We start from the raw sequence: 19,846 nt of genomic DNA, 5'->3' as shown, positions 1-19,846 counted from the left end.
GCTAGCCTTCCGTGTGTCACGATGCATCTGCAGCATCATCTTCCAAAAAAGAAGGAAAAAACGTGCACCCGAAACTGCTCTAGGCAACGCGTCTATGATCTTTCTTTTGCATTTTCTTGCAAACAAACTATTCCCCGGGAGAGAGCTCTGAACATCCCGCTGTGCTGCAATTGACTCTATCGTGCACCCGACAGGACATCATCAGCAACCACCCCATATCCCCTGGAGGGGATAACTGCATTGGACAGAAAATGAACTTTTTCTCGCATTTTTTTTTTCTGTTGTTGCTGACCCAGCACCTCTTTAGGGCATTACCTTTAGCTTCAACGAAGCAGATAAGGTAGCGAAAGGCTGCTAACTGATGTTGAAAGCTACTTTTCCACACTTCGATCAAGTGCTCTCGCACACATCGTCTTTGACATTCCGGCTCTCCGGACTGTACCATTTTCCAGTGGACACAAGTCTGCTACTACTCGGCGCTAGTCTGGTCAAACCGCCAATGTCCAGCCATTGGCCTCTATTGTGAGTCTTTTCTCTCTGTGTTCTTTAGCGCAGCATCTTCTAACGGTTGGGCTACCGCCGAGTGGCTGTTAGGCGCCATTAGCTTCTCTTCCACCGACCGTTCGCTGGTGTTTGTAATGGGGTTTCCTTCATCAACACACTCATCCTGTTTGGCTGGTGCCTGACTGCTTGTTCTTTCCGGACCGTCCTCGGTACAAGACTCCTGCTGCGAACCTTCCACTGCAGCGATATTGCTTACAGGCGCCGGCGATATATCCGCCACGACGCTAATCACGTTCGACCCCATCTTCCGGTACTCACCCTCGATCGAACCGGATGTTGCCAGATATGCCGTACCATCGCGTCCCACCGCAGCTTCATCCTGCGCCCCGGAGCCGCTGGTAAACTTGCTAAAGTTTTTGCTGCGCCGCTCGTGTATGACCTCGATCGAATCGTAATGGTCGTCCTCGGCCGGACGCGTCTGATGCTGGAAATTGGGATAACGATTGTTTCCGGTCGCATTTCCGTTTGCCGCACCGGACGCACCGCCCGCACTAATTACGTAGATCTGGTCGTACTCGTTGCTAAGCTTTTTGCTCGCCACCTTCGGCTTTGGTTTGCGGAAGCTTTTGCTCGAGTTGCTCCGGTAAAGAGGCAACTGTCGGTTCGTTTGCTGACGCGCTGCTGTCTGCTGTTCGCCGGACCCGTCCGCTTCTTTCGACGCAAGTACGAGCGTGTCCGGCCGTAAGGGTGGATTTGCAACGGAAAGCGGTTCGGTGGATGTAGGGGTGGGATGCTTTTTCCTGCTTCCGTCTGCATGCTCGCTGGTCTCTTCACCTGTTTGCTCGTACTCGGGTGAACTTTCCTCCTCGGGTACGCACGGTTCCAGGCTCGATTGACAGGAAAGATTGCGCTGACTGATCGCCGCCGGTTCGGAGCAAATTGACAGCTGACTCCTGAACGGAATCGAATGAAACAGAAAACATACACACACGCACAAAATTATATTCCATATTTCCAATGTATAGGGGTCAGTCAAATTAAAGAACAACAGGCTAGAATGCGAAGAGCTGAAGCAACGGCGAGTTAAACAAAGAGTACCAAAGAGTAATAATAATTCGGTCATTAGCATCGTTGCGTGACGGAATGGAATTTAGCGTGTCGTGTCGTGTGGACGAAGTAGAAACCACACAAAACAAGACCCCCAACCCAGAAGCAAAGAAAACGCCGACATTTTTCGGACGCAATCGAAAGCACGAGAGAAAAATGAACTTCACTGCTGTCAATCCTGTTGCGCGTCGTTTTTTTTTTTTTTTATTCGAAGCCGGCTTCGTTGCGATCCTTCCGTTGCTATGGAGACCCGGAGTGGTGTCGGCAGGCAGGAAGCAATATAAATCTGAAAGTGATTTTGCTACCACTCTATAATGTTGGCAGGTTTCGGACAAAAAAGAAGCACGAAAGCCTTAAAGTACCGGATTCAGGGTAGCAAGAAGACGAAAGCAACAGCTTCACACAAAGTACAAACGGAGAGAAAAAGTAAAATTGCCGGGTCAGTCAACTACGAAACTCGATTTCGGGCTTTGTTTTTCTTTAGCTAGAGTGTTGGAATGTTTCCACGGTACGCATTCAATGGACGCTAGAGAAGGTCGGCACTCACAAAGATGCGTGCCGAAAAAGGGGAAACAATGACAAAAAAGGAAGAAAAAAAAAAACATTGAGAACGGACCTTAAATGTCACGCTTGTAATCGATATGCCTGGAAAGAAACACACTGACCACAGTTTCGAAGACATTGAACTTTTGAGGTGGGCCCCTTTAGGGGTTGTTGTTTGCAAGTAGTATCGGGTAGAAATGGAAAATAGGGATTCTTTGTTTCGAAGAAGAACAAGAACGACAATGTAAGGATTCTATTTGAATGTTTGCGGTGCTGTTCAACAGATGACGGCATGGTTGTTGTTTTAGATTCGTTGATAGCGATGACCTATGATTAGTATCATGCATGTTTGATGGTTTCACCTTTGCTATTAATGCTGTACCGCATTCGACAATTTGTGTGAGGGGAATGGCCTTCTGCACATAAAATTTTATCAACGTGATGCTTTGATTACAGTTATTATAGCAGCACAGAACTTATCAAGCCCATCTCTTAAGTAAATGGATTAAAATCATCCCCTTGAACACAAGTCATGCAAAACCGATGTTTGTTTAATTAATAATAACGAAATTTCTTGTACGTTTTCTAGTTTTCTAGTTTTTACCTTCAAAAGTGTTATTTTGTATGCGTTGTTGCAAGTTTAGTAGTCATTTTCAGATGATTCCCCATTTAATTTACTCTGGCAGATCATTCAGTATATACAACAGTCAATTCCGTTTTATGCTTCAGCTCAGCACCCCTTTCGAGGTGATTCGTTTCTGGGTAGCTCATCTACAACCGATGACTGATGAATTTTTGTTCTACATCGAAGACGGTGACCTTAGTTGATATCCTTATAACTGCCTTTAATGTCACACAGTCAGTATAGCAGTAAAGCATTTTTCAGCCATTTGAAGAAGCTGAATTTAATCCAAGAGGCTCACTGTCCTGAATACACGGATGCCAGAGAGACATCTGACCATGTTTTGATGAAATGCCCAACCTGGTCAAGATGAAGAGGTGCGCAGTGAGACCCGTCCAAAGCGTGCTCAATTAGACGTCAATAGGGGGAAACCACCTTTGTGTTTATTTTTTCCTAATTTTAATTGTATTTTTGTTCAGTATGTGGACATAACTATGGTACAACGAAGCTTGGAGAACAAATTTTAGATACGTTAATTATGTAATTATCTGAAACTACTTCGTCGTGTGTAGGATTTTTGTTCGGAAATTGTCTCTAGCAAAAATTTGAATAGCGAAAATGTTTGATAATAGCCAAAAGGCCAGGACGGCCTGGCATGGAACGGAATAAAACAACAATATTTTTAATAATAAATAAAAGTAATAAAGTTTCGTTGTTTGTTGTCTTGGTCTTGTATGTTGTCGTGCTTCTGAATGAATTTTGAATAAATGTTTTGTCCGATAATGTACCATTGAAATTTAATAAAAAAATTTATGAAATTGAAATTGAAGTGCAATAGTTGAAGAGGACCAAATCGAAGTTTTAATAATTCAATACGTAGAATAGTTTTAAAATCACAAGGAACACAAATTTAAATCAAATCACTATTATTTGAGCAAAAGCGAAAATAAAGCATAAAATATAATAGCAAAACAGAACAGTATAAATAGAATAGTCTGCAACCATCAAAACCATTGAACCCACGTCTATTGGCGTGTGTGGGCAATAAAAATAACCTTAAACTAGCCACAGAAAAAGCAATATACAGCAAAATGGTTCCACCGCACGAAAGACACGTGCTGTAGCTGTATAAATAACACCACCTCCTCCACCACTGCCACCTACCTGCACTCCTTCTCGACTGACGGTGTCGAAATTGGTCCAAACGCCGTCGTACCCTTACGTGGTGGCGTCAGGCCAAGCATCAGCGATCGGTCCGGACTGTTGATTTCGATGGTGGATGCTGCCCCACGCGAATCGACACTTGGTGTTTTGGAGATGGTGGAGGCACGTCGGCTGCCACGGTTCAGCTTCGACGATACGGACGTGTTCGACACGGTGGAGGCACGTCGGCTGATGTGGCCATGTTTGGGGCTGCCCAACGATTCGTCCTTTTCGATTTTGGTCTGGCGCGACAGCACGTGCCGGCGGGCGGTATCCGAACGCTTGTTGCGATCGCGCAGCTTGTGCACTGGGACGATCTCACCGCCGTACCCGTACTGTACCGAACCGTGCGAACCGGCTTGATTGAGTGTTCTAGCCGGCGTTGTCGTTGTCGTCGTGGTTGTCGTAAATGCCCGGGTGAGCAAAAAAGTGGGAAACAAAATGGGACGGTAAGTTGATTGCATTTTTAATGACGAGTCAGCAAGTTTGGCTAGCCTACAATAAGCCGTGAGTAATTGCAGCGTCTGATTGAATTTCCATCTACCATCTACCTTTAGTTCTTCTTCAATTTGATTCGTATTGAAATGCGAATCAGTGAACATGAGACATTAAGACCAAGGATGCAAAAGCTCTTTTAAGAATTTAAACTAACTTATTAATACATCAACAGTGGAAGTTTTCCATTTTGACTAGTTTTACAGTGGAAATAAATTATTTTTATAGCATAGAATTGATATTTTTTATTTTTATAAATTAAGCGATTTATTTTTTCAAGGGTCGTAATTAGTTGTTTTGATAGAATTATGAACAATACCTTTTTCTTAATTTTAATATCTGTTTAAATGCTGCCAAACTGTCAGTAAACTCAATGCAGATGGCCAAATAATTTATAAGCTTTTTCATACTAATTAAAACATAAAGATAAGAGACTAATAACACAATTTCTATGGACAAAAACGAAAATTAAGCCCGCGGCTAATTATATTATCTCATTAGTGTCTGAAAGCTTCATCTAATTCAATATTTACTTCACAAGAGGCATAACACCGTAACGCCTTTCTTACAAAACTCTGCATCGCCCTCCTCCATTCCGATCCCCCATACATACCTTGCCAATGGTTCTGGTTCATCGACCGAAAGGGCGTGTCGGTGAAACTGTAGCATCCCCGGATGCAACAGCCCACTGGCAGCTGGGTCGCGCGTCGATCGCTGTACCATGCTGCTTACCCGCGAGCCCCGATGGTGCCGATGATGGTGGCCACCCGTCTCGGACCGGATGTTGGCGGGTGAGCCGGAGGCGAGCAGCGGTACGCTCAGCTTTTCGGCGTACAAGTTCGGTACCGAACCGCTGCGCGATACACGCCGACTATGGCTCTCGCTCGGTCGCCGATGGGGTGACGTTTTCGGTGTTCTACGGTGGCAGCGTGTGACGGAAAGAAAGAAAGATGTTGATGAAACATAGTGCGCACCATAAGAAACACCCAGCCAATTGCTACGGGCTGTTGGCTGGTAACGGCGAGTGAAACGATTCATCATAACGGCTCAGGCGGATAGTATATCCCCTTTCACGGGTGTATTTGGCCGTGTCTTGCGGTTCGTCCTTATCTGTCTAGTGGCACCGTTTGGTGATGGCGTCGATGGGACCGGCTCGAGTGTTTTATGATGAATGGTTACAGTACAGTTTTTTTACATTGACTGCAGTGACGGCGAATACGAGAACTTGCGGTGGAAATAGTATCGGATGGCTCAGGCATACTTATTTTCTTATTGCAACCCACAGTATTATTATTATTATGATTAGCTGACATAAATTCACCTTTATTAGTCAACAGCTGGCATTTGAGAAAGTTTTCTATTTCGTTACGAACGAGTAGATTATTTGTTTTTGTAAATAAATCATATAATTTGTGTGTGTGTGGTAGCATTGCAGCAAGCAATTTATTGCTGCTTAATTAACTTGAAAAAAGCTAAAGGATTTTGATTGTCTACTTCCTCAAATAATTTCTTGTCTACACCATATGTTGTGCGCTTAATCAACGCAATCAAAAATTCGCCCTACAATTTGCTTTATCCACTTAACACATCTGTGCTGCCTCGGAGCAAGTGACTGGAAATGGACAAACAGTAGCAAAACCGTTTCCACACCCAGACCAGTTCACATGCTGCTGACGTTTATTGTGCAGTTTAATTGATGTTGGAAGAAAAACGATGCTGCTGGGAGTGCTGCCTTTTGTGTTGATTGTTCTGTTCTGAATCTATCCGATGTAAGAATGCAGGAATGAAACGTTTCCGCCGCAACTGTACCATCGGACGAAAGATCCTTTCTGAAATTATCAACCGGATCTCAAGCTTGGGGAATTGTTTGCTGGTGCTGGTGGTGGTAACCAATGTTAGCACACAAGCACACACACTACCCTTCCTTTCTTTATCGTTCGACTCTATGCACCACTATGGAATGCCAGATGTAAGTCGAAGAAATTTAATTAACACCAAAAAGTGGAAGCTTCTGTCGCCAGACTCGGCACTTGAATCCGGTTCCGGCCGTACATGGTGAAGATGGTTTAATTTCTTTGCAACAGTGTAACTTGATTGTGCTTTCTTACACACTATAAATTGCATTAAGAATAAATTGTATTCAAGGGAGGTGTAGCGTTTACGGAGAGAAAGCTTTTTGACATTTTTAAGAACACTTGTTTCAACTTAGGAGCTTTAGTACTCAGAGAACATTTCACAAAATGTTTTAATATGTTATGGAATTTTTTTATCTGCTGAGCATACCACAAATTACACATACAAGGGGGTAAGACAAGGTTAGTAATGGACCCAATGAAAGGGAAAATATTTATATAAAATGCAATTTTTGTAACCTATCTTTCTCCTATTATTAAAGTCCTTCCAACCAGCAAAAACAATGATTTTCCTCAAACAAACCACGCTTTCTGGAAAACTGGCGACAAAAGTCCCATCAAATGAAAGAAACATTATCCCAACAAATAAAGAGGACAAAACAGTTGCCACACTGTTGCCGAACTGCTTCGCCAACAGCCATTTGATTGGCTTTCCAGTAATCCGCTCCCATAACAAGAAACAAAGTTTGCCTTCAACGTAAACTCACAAAGCGGAGAGAGAGAGGTAGCCCCGTAACCTGATTTCATTGTCGCCAACTCGATGCCACAGTCAACGGCGTAGGAAGTCAAGCAAGTTGGCCCAGCCAAGCCTTACAAAGCGTTAAGAAACACAGTGAAATTACTACACCAAGGAAAATCGCAAAACCCTATCGGTGTGCTTGCCTTGCCTGTGTACTTGATGCCCTGGATGATTGTTGAGCGAGAGCACAAATTGCATGGCATCGCAGTTGATCCGATGATGGCAAACGTACGGCCCGCTACGTGGTGCTTCGTGTGAAATAGACCCGGTTCAACCCGTAGTTGTTCGCCGGTTTGTAGGTGTATTGGATTCCATCAAAGAGAGGAAAATGGAACAACGATTATTCACTTACATTCTCCATTAAATGGTGAATGGCGGGGAATCGGTAGGGGACAGTTAAACCGGACGCGAAATGTTGTGATTTCTTGTCATTTGTACTAGACTGGACTTTTGTGCGATGGACGATAGGAACCTTTTCAGCGATGGTAAGGAAATCTTCCTTATGAAGGGCAGGAATAGAAGGATAAGGAATGGTGTGGTGTGGTCGATAACCATATAACAAATGATTTTCATGCTTGCACGCTATAACGCAAACCATCGAGCCATGTAAGATCTCTCTGGGGAGTTCTCACTGAAACTAGGACATCGAACGTCGTGTTAAGTTAACGTTTTCGATGATAATGCATTAGATAATGATACTGTTGGCTGTGTAACGATCATTGTGTTTTTTTTTTTTCGATCCTTCTGGGATGATAAACGAAGGTAAGATGGTTTTTAATGAAAAAAGTTTTCTTCTCATTCTTTACCCATCCATCATTTACTTTCTTATTTGTGCAATGTTTCCCAATATGAATTAAGCTACCGTGGAAAATAGCTACCGTGAGTAAAGTATGTCGATGCTTATTTCTTTTTTTATTTTAAGAATTGGATACAGCTTTCAAATATTCTTTCTTGTGCTTGAAAAGTTACTCAGCACTTGCGTATGGAAAACGCAATAGAGAACGATCGGAAGATGAGTTACGCACAGCCCTCTCTATCTCTCTTTCCTTTTTTCAACAATCTATATACGCCGGATGAAAGTAGTATCGATTTGAGTCCAAAAATAGCCCCATCTTTCTTACGGCATTGAACGAAGTTTATCTTATGGTTGATGGTTTTTTGTTGGTTTACTTATCCACATCGAAGGTATTTCCATAGGCCACAGAACGGACGCAACCGATATGTGAGTTGATGGTTGAGAGGTTTCGTTTATAAGAGGCCTTATTTTTTCACATACTTTTACTCGAGGAAGCAGCATAAGACTAGGAAAATTCATAAGCCGAAACATGTTTAACACTAGAACCGTCGGGCTTTTCAACCTTACTAGAACCGCCATACGGGACAATTTTGTCCCCTACGTTATGTATATATTTTTATATGTTATTATTACTTAAGAGTTCTTGTGGTAAAATAATTCGTAAACATCATAATTAGGTATAATAAAGCTTTGTCAGCAACTCAATCAATAATAATAAAATCAAATTAAGGCAATCGTTTGATCATATCAACTGCCCAACCAAGGATATCAGGGCCAGCTTTCTTTACACTAATATAAAATTACAGGGCTTTTAGTGATAAACGCTTATAATTATTCCTTAGAGGGTTGAACGACAGTAAATCTAGGCTTAGAGTTTTATTTAAACAATCAAGGGATAAGTAGGGTTTTTATGATAATAAAACAAACTTTTCACTCTAAGCTGTTTGGGTCTACGCGGGCATCTGTGACTCCCTTTAGAAACATTACAAAAATTTGATGTCAATACAGCTTTAAATGGTCAAAAGAAGAGGACAAATGTTATCCTTTTGCTTTTTTCGAAAGCAAAAGGAGGCACCTAGATTAATTATTAATAATTATTAAACCTAGATTAATTAAAGCAAAAGCAAAAGGAACACCTAGATTAATTATTTCAATCATCTATAACACATCTTTAGGATTCAAAATATGACATTGCTTTATCATAACTTGGCTCACATGAAACGCATACGTACTAAACTCTTTTAGTATGTTTTTTTACTAACTGGTCTATTACATGTGAAGCACTCATTAGAACTTTTGCCCTCGTGACAAGACATTTGAACCTGGCAGCGCCGACGAGAACTTCCAGCACCTGACACAGGCAAGTTAGTGTTGGTGCTCTTATTTTCAACGTACTCTTTGGCAAGTTCTTCGCCTAGCTGGAAAAGAAAATCGCGTCTAGATTTCTGTTCTTTTGTTAGTTCTTTGTGCAAGACCCAAGCAATGATTCCCGTCAGAAATCTGGAATATTAAAAAATGAATAACCAGGTCATCTTCTGCTAGCATTTTTCACGGAGTACTTTCTACACATTTGGTCAACTACATCAACTCTGTAATTGATCGAGCTGTACAAAGCCACAGTTTCAGATTTTGCAACTCGAAACGTGTAGGCTACATGTTTGGACCTGCAAGTATTGTGCTGAGGATCCAAATACGCAATAGTCAGCAGGTGATGCTGAACCAATGAACCAATGTTACCTATAAAATTGCGGTAGAGTGTATGTACAAAAATGGCGCTTATATAGAATAGCTGATTGATGATAGCGAAAAAATTCGTGCACTTTTATTGTTCGTGCAGATACACATCCGACACTCGTTCACAGCACAGCCATCACAACTTATTTTGCCTATGGGACAAAAATGTCCCATATGTCGGTTCTAGGTAGGAAATGATTTATTTTAAAATATATCATATGGGATATACAATTTAGTATGGGCGCATTCGAAAGATCGTTAAAAATAATTCAATGGGTTGTCACGATGGCAAGCGGAATAACACACCTTTTTCGATTGCGATGGGACAAAAAAGTCCCATCGGTGGTTCTAGTGTTAATGTCTTACTTTCTTTAAAAGCCTTTTTGTTTGAATAATCTATTATTTCCCCGTTAGGTACAGATAAAGAGATCGCACCTGAATTACTTATTGGCTGAGATAGCCAGAAAAGTTTGGACATTGTGTAAGAAAGAATTTAAGAAGTTGTTAAATAGCCACCTCAAAAAATAAAAGCGAGGGAAAGCAGAACTACAACATTGGAAACAAACTTAGCACTGTGAGCAGATGAGAATAAAACTAATCACGCTGAAAAATAGTACTCCTTTTATACTATTCATTACCAAAATGTCTCCATCAGTCGTGTCATCGTAGTGAAAAGTAAAATCTGATCCTACGTGACCCTATCTAGTTCACTTTACAGTACAAGCAGCTAGTTTCCTATTGACATCCTCCCAAGTCCAAGGATCAAGTCAACCGCAGTGTTGCACGTGGTGCGGCATGATGGTATTGAGTTACTTGCATATTATGCGCATCTCATTCGCATAGCTGTATGTCACGGACATGGATTGACTTTTTGATGAGGAACACCGACAAGTACCAGTATGCAAATTGGCCCATTCTGAGACAAGATGCTGATGCAGAATTTGATAGATCTTCAAGCTTTTGCTCCTAAAATGAACAGCTGTGTGTAGTTTGTACTCAAATTTTACTTTTCCTTAACATTTCCTTTTTTTCATAATTATTTAATTTTGTAAAAGACATTCTCTACCCTATATGTTACACTAGAAACGCTCTAGACCACGACCATGATTATGTATGCTATAAAAATGCTCATCATTGCTGAAGGATTCTTATCAGTCTGGACGGTAGCTACCTACCCTAAGGCTTTGGAGAAGTGTACGAGAGCTGCGGTAAGTGCTTTGCGGTCCGGAACCTGTTCCGTGGCGGGCGAAGTTCGAAAGACGCCCAAGTGTTGTTCCCAGCGGGCAGTCTGCGAACCCATCATTGCTGTCGGACCGTTTGAGACACCTGAAAATGGGAGAAGTTGAAAAAGAAAAGTTGAGAAGCTGTGTCTATGAAAAGCTTTACTAGGAGCTTGTTTTTTGAAGGTTATTTCTTTGGGGTGAAGTTATGAAGTACATCTTAGCACATATTAACTTAGCTTTGTCTTTCTGCACAATATGCTTTTCATATTCCACAACAAGTGCAATCACATAATCATTCGTTTGCTCAATAATATTTATCATTAAAATATTTAAACAGGGAGAATAGTAACAAGCAAACCATTGCTTCCTGTAGCAAAGGAGAGTCAAAGTTTTTTAACAACTTGATGCACAAGTCACCATGCAAATCGGTGTCTAGAAGTCGTACTTATAGATACGCTGAATACAAAAAGAAAAAAAAACGCTTGGAAACTTGTATTGTCCAACTTTTACGTTAAGTGTGTATGTGTGTGTGTGTGTGGGGCTGTGCACGTACCACCGAGGCATCATGCTGTGAACGAACATCATGAAAGTTTTGAGGACGCACTATGCTCGTAATCCAACGATGCAACCGACCGTATTGCGCTTTATCCCTTACTCTCTGGCGCGAGATAGTGCAAACACGCCAACGTAATGAGGGTCTTTTTATCTCATTTGCAGTTTCAAATGTGGGTAGAAGTTTTGGCTCCAGCACAGCCGGTAACTACGCCACAAACAAGAAAACTTTAATTGAGAAAAGATGACGCCTTGGTGGGAAGTGGAGTGTGTTGGTTTGAAGGTGTAGCGTTGTAATGTGGCGTTGAATATGCATTGACGTTATGATTATTTGAGCGGGATAACATCCGTTTATCTTTAAAGTGAAGTAAATGTTGAAAACTGATTAATTTGACTTAAGGTTAACGTTGTCGTTTACGTAAAAGTATTAGTAATAATTCGAAGGACTCATTTTTAATTTTTACGTGCTGTAAATTGTTTATTATTTGCGTTTGGTGTAATTTTTTATGTTTAAAAAGCTGAGAGGAAAAAGTAATGCATGATTTTTTGCGTGGAACGATTAATGGAAAATTTTTTTGATTCCCAAGTAAAAATTATTCTGGCATGTTAAAAATAGGAATTTAAGCAAAGAAAAAGCAATCACACAGTCGGTAGCTGCCAACAGGGTGGCTATATCTCTTTCGTAGAATTCATTCTCGTTTTCACAGTATGTTTTTTTTTCAGTATCTCGCAGGACGGCCACTAAATGTGGGATACTGCTCACCAGTGTGCATGCCGTATGAACCACCTTTTACCAGCATTTACAACCTACGGTGTGAGCTTCAGTTTATCAACTCTCTAGAATATCGGATGGCTGAATGTGTCACAAACGATAACCTGGTATTTGGAAAGAATAGGCCTTCACTGTCTTAGCATGAGTGCAAAGGTGCATTTGCTTGAAATCTGTTTCATCTTTTCGTAAAAAGCTAATCATTGATTATTTATTAATGCTACATATATTGGGGAGGACAGTCTCACAGTCTGATGTTCGTCACCCTTAAAGTATTTGTAAATGGATCAGTATTTGTCATATAATTTTTTATTTTTAAATCTAAAAAACATTGAAATTGTTTTCCTTTTAATCTAAAAAGATAATCGTGAGTGGCTAACAATTTGATAAATTTCAAATTAAGTGCTTTCTTTTTAACATATTTAAATGATAAAGAATGTTGTAGGCCATAAACTAAACAAGGCATAACTTTTCTTGATTCTATTGGCGTTTAAGCTGAGGATAGGTAATGATAGTTGATAAAATTTTAGAGTTTTATAGGATTTATTCTACAAAAGTACTGGGCGCCTCCATTTCATCAAAGTTCGGTTATTTTGCAAGGGAGCTAATAATGATATGAACTTTAAAAAAAAGTTACAAAAAATTGTCAGGTTATTTCGCACATTCGAGCAAAAATAAAGCAGTAGAATCACAACAGGTAAATTCATGCGACAACTTTGAAAGAATTAACGTTTAAGGTTTACTGCTTGCAAATCGAGGTGATAAAAACACCGTAAATCTTGGTAGAATCCCAACGTGCAAATTCTTGCTTCTCCCCTTAGTGAGAAGCATGGTTTTGCTCGCAAAGATTTCTGTAGCGTCTGATAGGTCATGATAATAAGCTTACCTTAATGAGGAAACACAGAAAAAATTTTTAATCATATCCTAGGAGTATTTTTGCAATTTTAACTTATGTCTCATTTTGTTTAGTATTTTTTTCAAAGGATTTCTAGCACAAGTACATATAACTGGCTAAGCTCAATATTTGCCTTAATCTTCCTTGTTCTTTCTTAGCTTGGTCAGTCATCTATACTTTCAAATATTTGGTGGAATAAAACTTAACGGCAAACTGGGCGTCTCCATTCGAAAACGATTCTCTTATCTACTTAAGACTAAACACTACTCATGTATTACGATGAAAATGCATAACATTTGTGAGCGAACCATCCGGTTAAAAAATTATATCCATCGTTAGTACTCGTATACCAATATTAAAAGACTAACAAAGATTGACACATTCATCCCACACCTCTTGAAATGCTATCGCAAGCAAATTCGTTAAGAATACTTTGCATAATCACCACCTCGTTGCAACACAAAATTTGTTAAGGTGATCCATGCCTTCTGCTTGTGTCTCGGCAGATAAGAACTGGCCCTCAGGCAAGACAAACACACCTGCTCACGGCAAAGATAAACCTTTTGCGATGACATTTGATTCGTTTCTTTAAAACCCTTCTCAAGATGATAAGGATAGTAGTGCCCTCGTCATAATCTCACCCCACTTAAGATGATACATTTCACGAATTTTCGACAGCAACAAATTAAGCAATCTGTTCACGTCCGTGCCCCAGCTTACCTGTGGACCGTCTCGAGTTGTTGTTGCGGCTCGGGTTCCGGGCGGATCCTTGTGCATTCATCTTAAACCGTGCCGGGACCACTTTTGCCGCTGAATCGCGCGCCTCAAACGTCATTACGCATGATGCCACCACGATGAAACCTGGAAGAAATATCAAGAAAAAGTGTTTAGACAAAGTAAAGAACATTTTGTAAGAAATGTTTGATGTAAGATAAGGATTTGTGAATTTAGAAGAAATCCTTTATCTAGCATTTTCATTGAGTTCGCAAGTACACAGTATGAAATACAATAAAAATGAAATCAAACCCACGTTGTCTACATTTCGTGCATTACCAATTCAATTGCGTCTAAATGTCTGACACATCTTTTCCATTTGTCAGTCATTCTTTCCATGTTTTGTTGTCATCCCTTAACCCTTCCAGCATTCCCTTTTTGCTTAGGATTTGTTTTGGAAGGATTTCGTTCAAGCTCATGATCTTTTTTTTTAACACGCTTAACAGTCTGTAACACACCCAAAAGTGTGAGAAATTTCCCAAGAACACAGAACGCGCAAGGCTTCTTACTGCAAACACATTTAAACCCATTCTATACTCTGCTGGTCTGGATGATGATGGGTGGATGGTGAGAAAAATGTTACACGTAAAATGACAACAAAATCGCCGAGATGTAAAAAGAACGTGCAATTAGTAAACCTAACCTGACAAGCAGAATGTAAACGGGTTGGAAAGAACATGAAACAAGCCATTTTTTCCCTCCATTTTGTTTTTACAAGCAGGCTAGAGATGAACGTATCATTTAGATAGCACATTGGATGTTTGCGAGTCAGTGAACACATGAGTGACGTAATGTTTTCGCCAAACAGGAACAGCTTACGGTATTAACTTTTAAAAGTTTCAATTGCACATTGCCCACAGAGCGATGTTGTTTTTTCTCTTATTTCTCTTTGCTGCATATTTTGTACTGTATTGCGAATGGGTAATTGTGACATAAGCGAGTTAATTACGGAACATTACGTTGCCGAACATGATTTTTGATTTAAAAAATGTTGGCTATTCATAGCATCCAATGAATATATTAATTTCCAAAAAAGCACTTGACCTAACTTCCGAGAGCTAAATCGAGAAAATTAAATGTTTAAAAAATAATTTTAAACACTCATCTGTTACTTAATTGTCTCCTATCAAGAGACAAGGAATCATAAATTTATAGACGAATTTATTTGAGTTTTGGCTGTTTTATTTTTAAACCTTCAAATGCTATCAACGTTTTGTTCAAATTAGAAAATAATCGTTTCTTATACGAGATAACATCTGCTTGATTGCATAATTTGAAAATAAACACCAACATAACCAGTCACGTTCGAGTGCTAAACAAAACGGCAAATTTCGATAACAAGAGAGCATCATTTTCTCCACATCGATGAATTTATCACATCCCAAGAATTACAATCGTCGATCGTTCACAATTTGCATTCCGATGGAGCTTTACCCCTTCGCAGATTGACAGATACAGATGACAAGTGGAATCAATTTGCATACGTTTTTTCATGCTAGAGCATTTTTCTCCCTTTTTACTCCGTTCTCCACGCTGTTGCCAAATCAAGCGAATCAGATGGATATCTTTTGAGCAGACGAAAACATTCCCGGATACGCTAAACAGTGGTACGTTATCACAACGCTCTTCCGAACGCTTTCTGCGACGAGACGGCCCAGCCGAGACAGCCTCTCGCACAAAAGCCGGATACTTTCAATTCAAATTTATTATTTTCCATTCAATAGCGTGGCGTTTCATGCTTTTTTTTACCGTCAAATGAAAGCTCCCGCGCTTATCTTTTGTATTCTTTCCTTTTTACCGCATTCCACTAGTTCCTCTTCCCACTTGTCGGTAAACGGCGTACTCCCTGTAGTGGAAAAAAGGATCATAAAGATGGAATTTTCATCTCATCCCCAAATGGTGTGAGAATGCCTGCTGGGGCACTCACCAGGTTTGGATTTGCTCTGGTATCGTTATCTTGTTTGAGGCCAAAACTTGAAATAACACCAACCAACGGTAAAGGGCAGCACTTTTGTGGCTGTGAAGGTGTGTTTGTGTGTGCAATCTGCTTCCAGCTGAGGTGAAGTGGATCAGACGTTTTTTTTTTTCGGTAAAGCTTTTTACGATGACTCGATGGAATTTGGAACGGAAACAAAAATTGGGAATTGGGTCACAAGAGTGCCAATGCTACCTTTAATCGGTGATGATTATTCATTGCTTTCACATGACGAAGAACTATTTGAAAGATGATAAACATAAATGGGCCAAAAATTATTGAAAAACGTTTGAAATGTTGTTTTTTTTTTTGGACTAACCTATCACGCGTTTAATTAATCGAACCTTAAATGTAAGGCAATGATAAACCTCGGTTGTTTTTTAATTATTATTTTATTTGGTTTTTTAAGGACAACGGAGTCCGTATTATTTCAAACTAATTTCCAAAACAGATACAATTTACATTTCGTTGAAGACATTGCTTTCTCCAAACCGAGGAAGGGGCATCTTAACCTGAGAGGGTTTTAAGCGCTTGTTGATATTATACTCGATCAACAACAACTCACGAGGATCGATTGATTGTCAGACGTGTTAAAAAGAATCCATTTTGATAACTTGTGACAATAGCAAGAAAAGGCGCCAATAAATCGATCACGATAGGCCCTTTTGGTGATGGATTACCGAGTAAAGGAAAAAATCCCAACGGCCATCGAATATGATTCTGATGTGAGAAAGAATACAGATAGCGAAGATCCAATTTTACAATGCTTTATGCTTGTTGGAATGTGAAGAAATAGAAAGGAGAGTTTTTTAAATGACGAATCTAAGTATAAAATCATTTGACGTGACGATTCGCTCAGTATGGAGATTTATTTACACTATTATAAGCATGCATTCATGGTTTAGTTTAAAGTTGGTTTACTAAAAGTTCTCAAACATTTTATGAACGGAATAATTTGCCAATTCGTGGAAAAACACATATTTTAATGTTTCAATTGCTGCACAACATAAACGAACAGATTTGAAAACGAAATGTTCACGTACAATTCGTTTTCTATAACCCTCCTGCATAGTAACAACTAAATGCATGTTTTCTAGCGAAACCTTTTAAACTTTGGAAAGAAACAAACGATGACTAGCTGCTATATCCTACCGTCCAAACAGAACCACCAAAAGAACATCGAAAATGTGTGCTTTCCTTTGATAAAACCGTCAAGAGAATTTTCCCACCAGCCAACCATTTGGTGAGTTCAAAGCGCCGGTTTCGCGCTGGTTCGCGAGAAGGACGCAGAAAGTAGATTGTGTGATTCTTCTTCATGTAAACCTCATCAAGGAGATGCTTTTCGGGGCTAGGGTGCAGACAGCAACCCCGAATCGGACACGCAAGACACGAAGCTTGTTCGTGTGCAGTCATCACTTCATTAAACATGAATATTTCTCACTGGTTCGCGCTCGCTGTCGAGACCCGTTTTGCATTGAGGAATTATTAAGATGGAACACACCGTGTACCGATCGTTCTCCCCATTCCGTTATCTTCAAACGACATTAATCATCGAAAAGATGTGTTACTGTTTGTACAGACGAATGGAAATGGGTGTTTTCCATGGCAACGGTTTACTGCAAACGTGTGTTTGGGACAAAATGAAATTACTGCTGAGTGGAATTTAAATGTAGAATGGATGGTTTTGATGAAATAAGTTTCTTTGGTGGTTTGAAGGAACATCGTGATGAAAAATGTTGTTGCTTACTTTGAAGATAAATGGAATCCTTGTGCATTTAAGTCTCTCAACAGCATATCATTCGTTAAAATACTTCTTAAACCTTTTTTTTTTAATTTACTTTTCCCATCGCTACATTATGAACATTTGCTGAAGATAATAATCCAGCAATGGTAAAAAATTTAGCTTTTTCAGCTCCAACTTACCTCCAACGCCCATGATGATGGGTCCAACATAGGATAGATTGTTCAGGTGTAATCCTCGATGTTCGTTCTTAACGCGTATTGTCGATGTACTGTTGCTCCGCACGTCCGATAGTGAAGGGAAGTTGTTGGCGTAATATCCTGTCGGATAGAGTCAAACACGAGATAAAGGATCAAGATGGAGTTCCGTCCCAAAAAATAAAGATAAAAAATGCCACCATCTTCTGAGTAGCTCGACCTACCTACGGTGGCCATTCCACCGCCAACGCACATGAGCACCATGCCGAGTACGAGGGCGCGACAGGCGTGCCACAGACAGCGGGAAGTCATTTTCCCCCGCACCACCTGCACGTTCCATGTCGCACCGGATGCCGGATGGGCCCGCCGGAGCGGTCCGAGTGATGCTTTGCGACGGCTCTGCCATTGCGAACCGCCACGAGCGTGCATAGCATAGCCAAGGCCAAGGTGGCGCCAAAGTTTCTGTCGCGCTTAATACCGTCTCCTTACCAACACCAGCACCGCCGGAAGCGCAGCACAGACGGTCGGCACATTCGGGCGCGTACTGTCATTCACGCGGGTGGAACTGGAAACGGTAATCCACGGGCGATGATTTATCACTGGATGCTGTTGGAAAGAAACGGAAGAGAGAGATAGAGTGTGTGTGTGTAGATCATTAGCTATTGGAACGTAAAGCTAAACTTCCTGCTAGTGTGGTACATGAAGCAGAATAATGATGGCGTTAATGCGTTAAACAGAGTGACAAAGGTCAAAAAACTGGCCAGCAGAGAATGCATTAAGATCGGAGTTAATGGATCAATTTTATTTCTTACGTTCACTTATTCGAAGGAAACAGTCCTGTTTAATACAGTGATATCCCTTCGAAAATTGTGGCTCATCGATTGGATTAAGCAATGAAATTGACAGTTTGATAAAAATGTAGTACTGTGTACAATGTAGAAGATAGTTGTTGAAGAAGCTAAAATTGTTCGAAGAGCTTTTTCTCTGTGGGGTTAAATGCACCACTGTCCACTTTAACTAATGTTGTAACTTCGGTTTGGACTTTTGTCGAAGGTTAGAATGGTACTTTTGCTCCTAAACGTTGGCGTATATTACGTATAATTTATTGAAACAAAATAAAGTAAGAAGAATATTACTCCGTAAAACAAACATGAAGAACTCCAACTCAACCAAACATACTGGCGATGAATCACGGCAAAAACCCTCACTATGAATGTAACTTCTCGAGTTGTTTGCAACATAATTGGCTACGAAGCATCCAAGCACACCTTGGATTAGGTGTAAGACCATACGGGAAAGAGCTGTCATCTTGGATTTAAATAAATAGGATAAGGTGTCCCTTCATGATAGACAGTTTCAGTAGAAGCAACACTTTGCCTTTGAACAGTCGATCACCACAACAAAAAACCGTCAAAAGATGCTCAAACACGGCTCGAAGGAACAAATGTCTCCCAACTGATAGAAATTGTCTTGTAAAAATACTTATGTGAATCTTGTTTGTATATTAGTTCTAACAGGTTGGCTGATAAGTCCCCGGTCTAACAAAGAAAAACACATTTTTTGTCAAAAATCGTTTTTATTATTCAACATAGTTCCCTTCCAATTTTTTGATACCATTTTGGTAGTACTCCTTCGGTTTTGCCTCAAAATAGGCCTCAGTTTCGGCGACCACCTCTTCATTGCAGCCAAATTTTCTCCCTGCGAGCATCCTTTTGAGGTCTGAGAACAAGAAAAAGTCGCTGAGGGCCAGATCTGGAGAATACGGTGGGTGGGGAAGCAATTCGAAGCCCAATTCATGAATTTTTGCCATCGTTCTCAATGACTTGTGGCACGGTGCGTTGTCTTGGTGGAACAACACTTTTTTCTTCTTCGTTCTTTTTTCGTTCGCCAAGCAACCAAAAGTTGCTTGACAAAAGACGCTCTGTCTAACAAACTATTTGACATACAGACGTCAAATTTTGACACGAATCATTTGAAGGTTGGTGCTATATAAAAATAATATGCATTTAATACTAGCGGCGCCATCTATGTGTCAGACCGGGGACTTATCAGCCAACCTGTTAA

General features: G+C 40.4%; 1 protein-coding gene across 1 annotated transcript; it reads right to left on the bottom strand.

Moving 5' to 3' along the window:
* Positions 1 to 517: 517 nt before the first annotated feature.
* Positions 518 to 18,248, bottom strand: LOC126561696 (uncharacterized). Its single transcript, XM_050217998.1, has 7 exons — positions 18,007 to 18,248; positions 17,768 to 17,905; positions 13,816 to 13,956; positions 10,832 to 10,982; positions 5,088 to 5,390; positions 3,941 to 4,351; positions 518 to 1,457 (listed from the first exon to the last, which is right to left on the bottom strand). Exons 1-7 carry the CDS (start codon positions 18,209 to 18,211, stop codon positions 518 to 520), a joined length of 2,289 nt encoding a protein of 762 aa, XP_050073955.1. The 5' UTR covers positions 18,212 to 18,248.
* Positions 18,249 to 19,846: the final 1,598 nt, after the last annotated feature.

This window comes from Anopheles maculipalpis, chromosome 3RL, assembly GCF_943734695.1.
Source record: "Anopheles maculipalpis chromosome 3RL, idAnoMacuDA_375_x, whole genome shotgun sequence".
NCBI classification, from domain to species: Eukaryota; Metazoa; Arthropoda; class Insecta; order Diptera; family Culicidae; genus Anopheles; species Anopheles maculipalpis.
Note: the sequence above shows the minus strand (reverse complement) of the source record. Positions and strands in the feature narration are given on the sequence as shown.

Excerpts from the sequence above, each read along its gene's own strand:
- LOC126561696 (XM_050217998.1), bottom strand. The coding sequence starts at position 18,211 with ATGCACGCTCGTGGCGGTTCGCAATGGCAGAGCCGTCGCAAAGCATCA. Across the intron at positions 13,957-17,767 it reads CATCATCATGGGCGTTGGAG|GTTTCATCGTGGTGGCATCA; the intron begins GTAAGTTGGAGC and ends TATTTCTTCCAG. Across the intron at positions 1,458-3,940 it reads TCAGTCGAGAAGGAGTGCAG|GAGTCAGCTGTCAATTTGCT; the intron begins GTAGGTGGCAGT and ends GATTCCGTTCAG.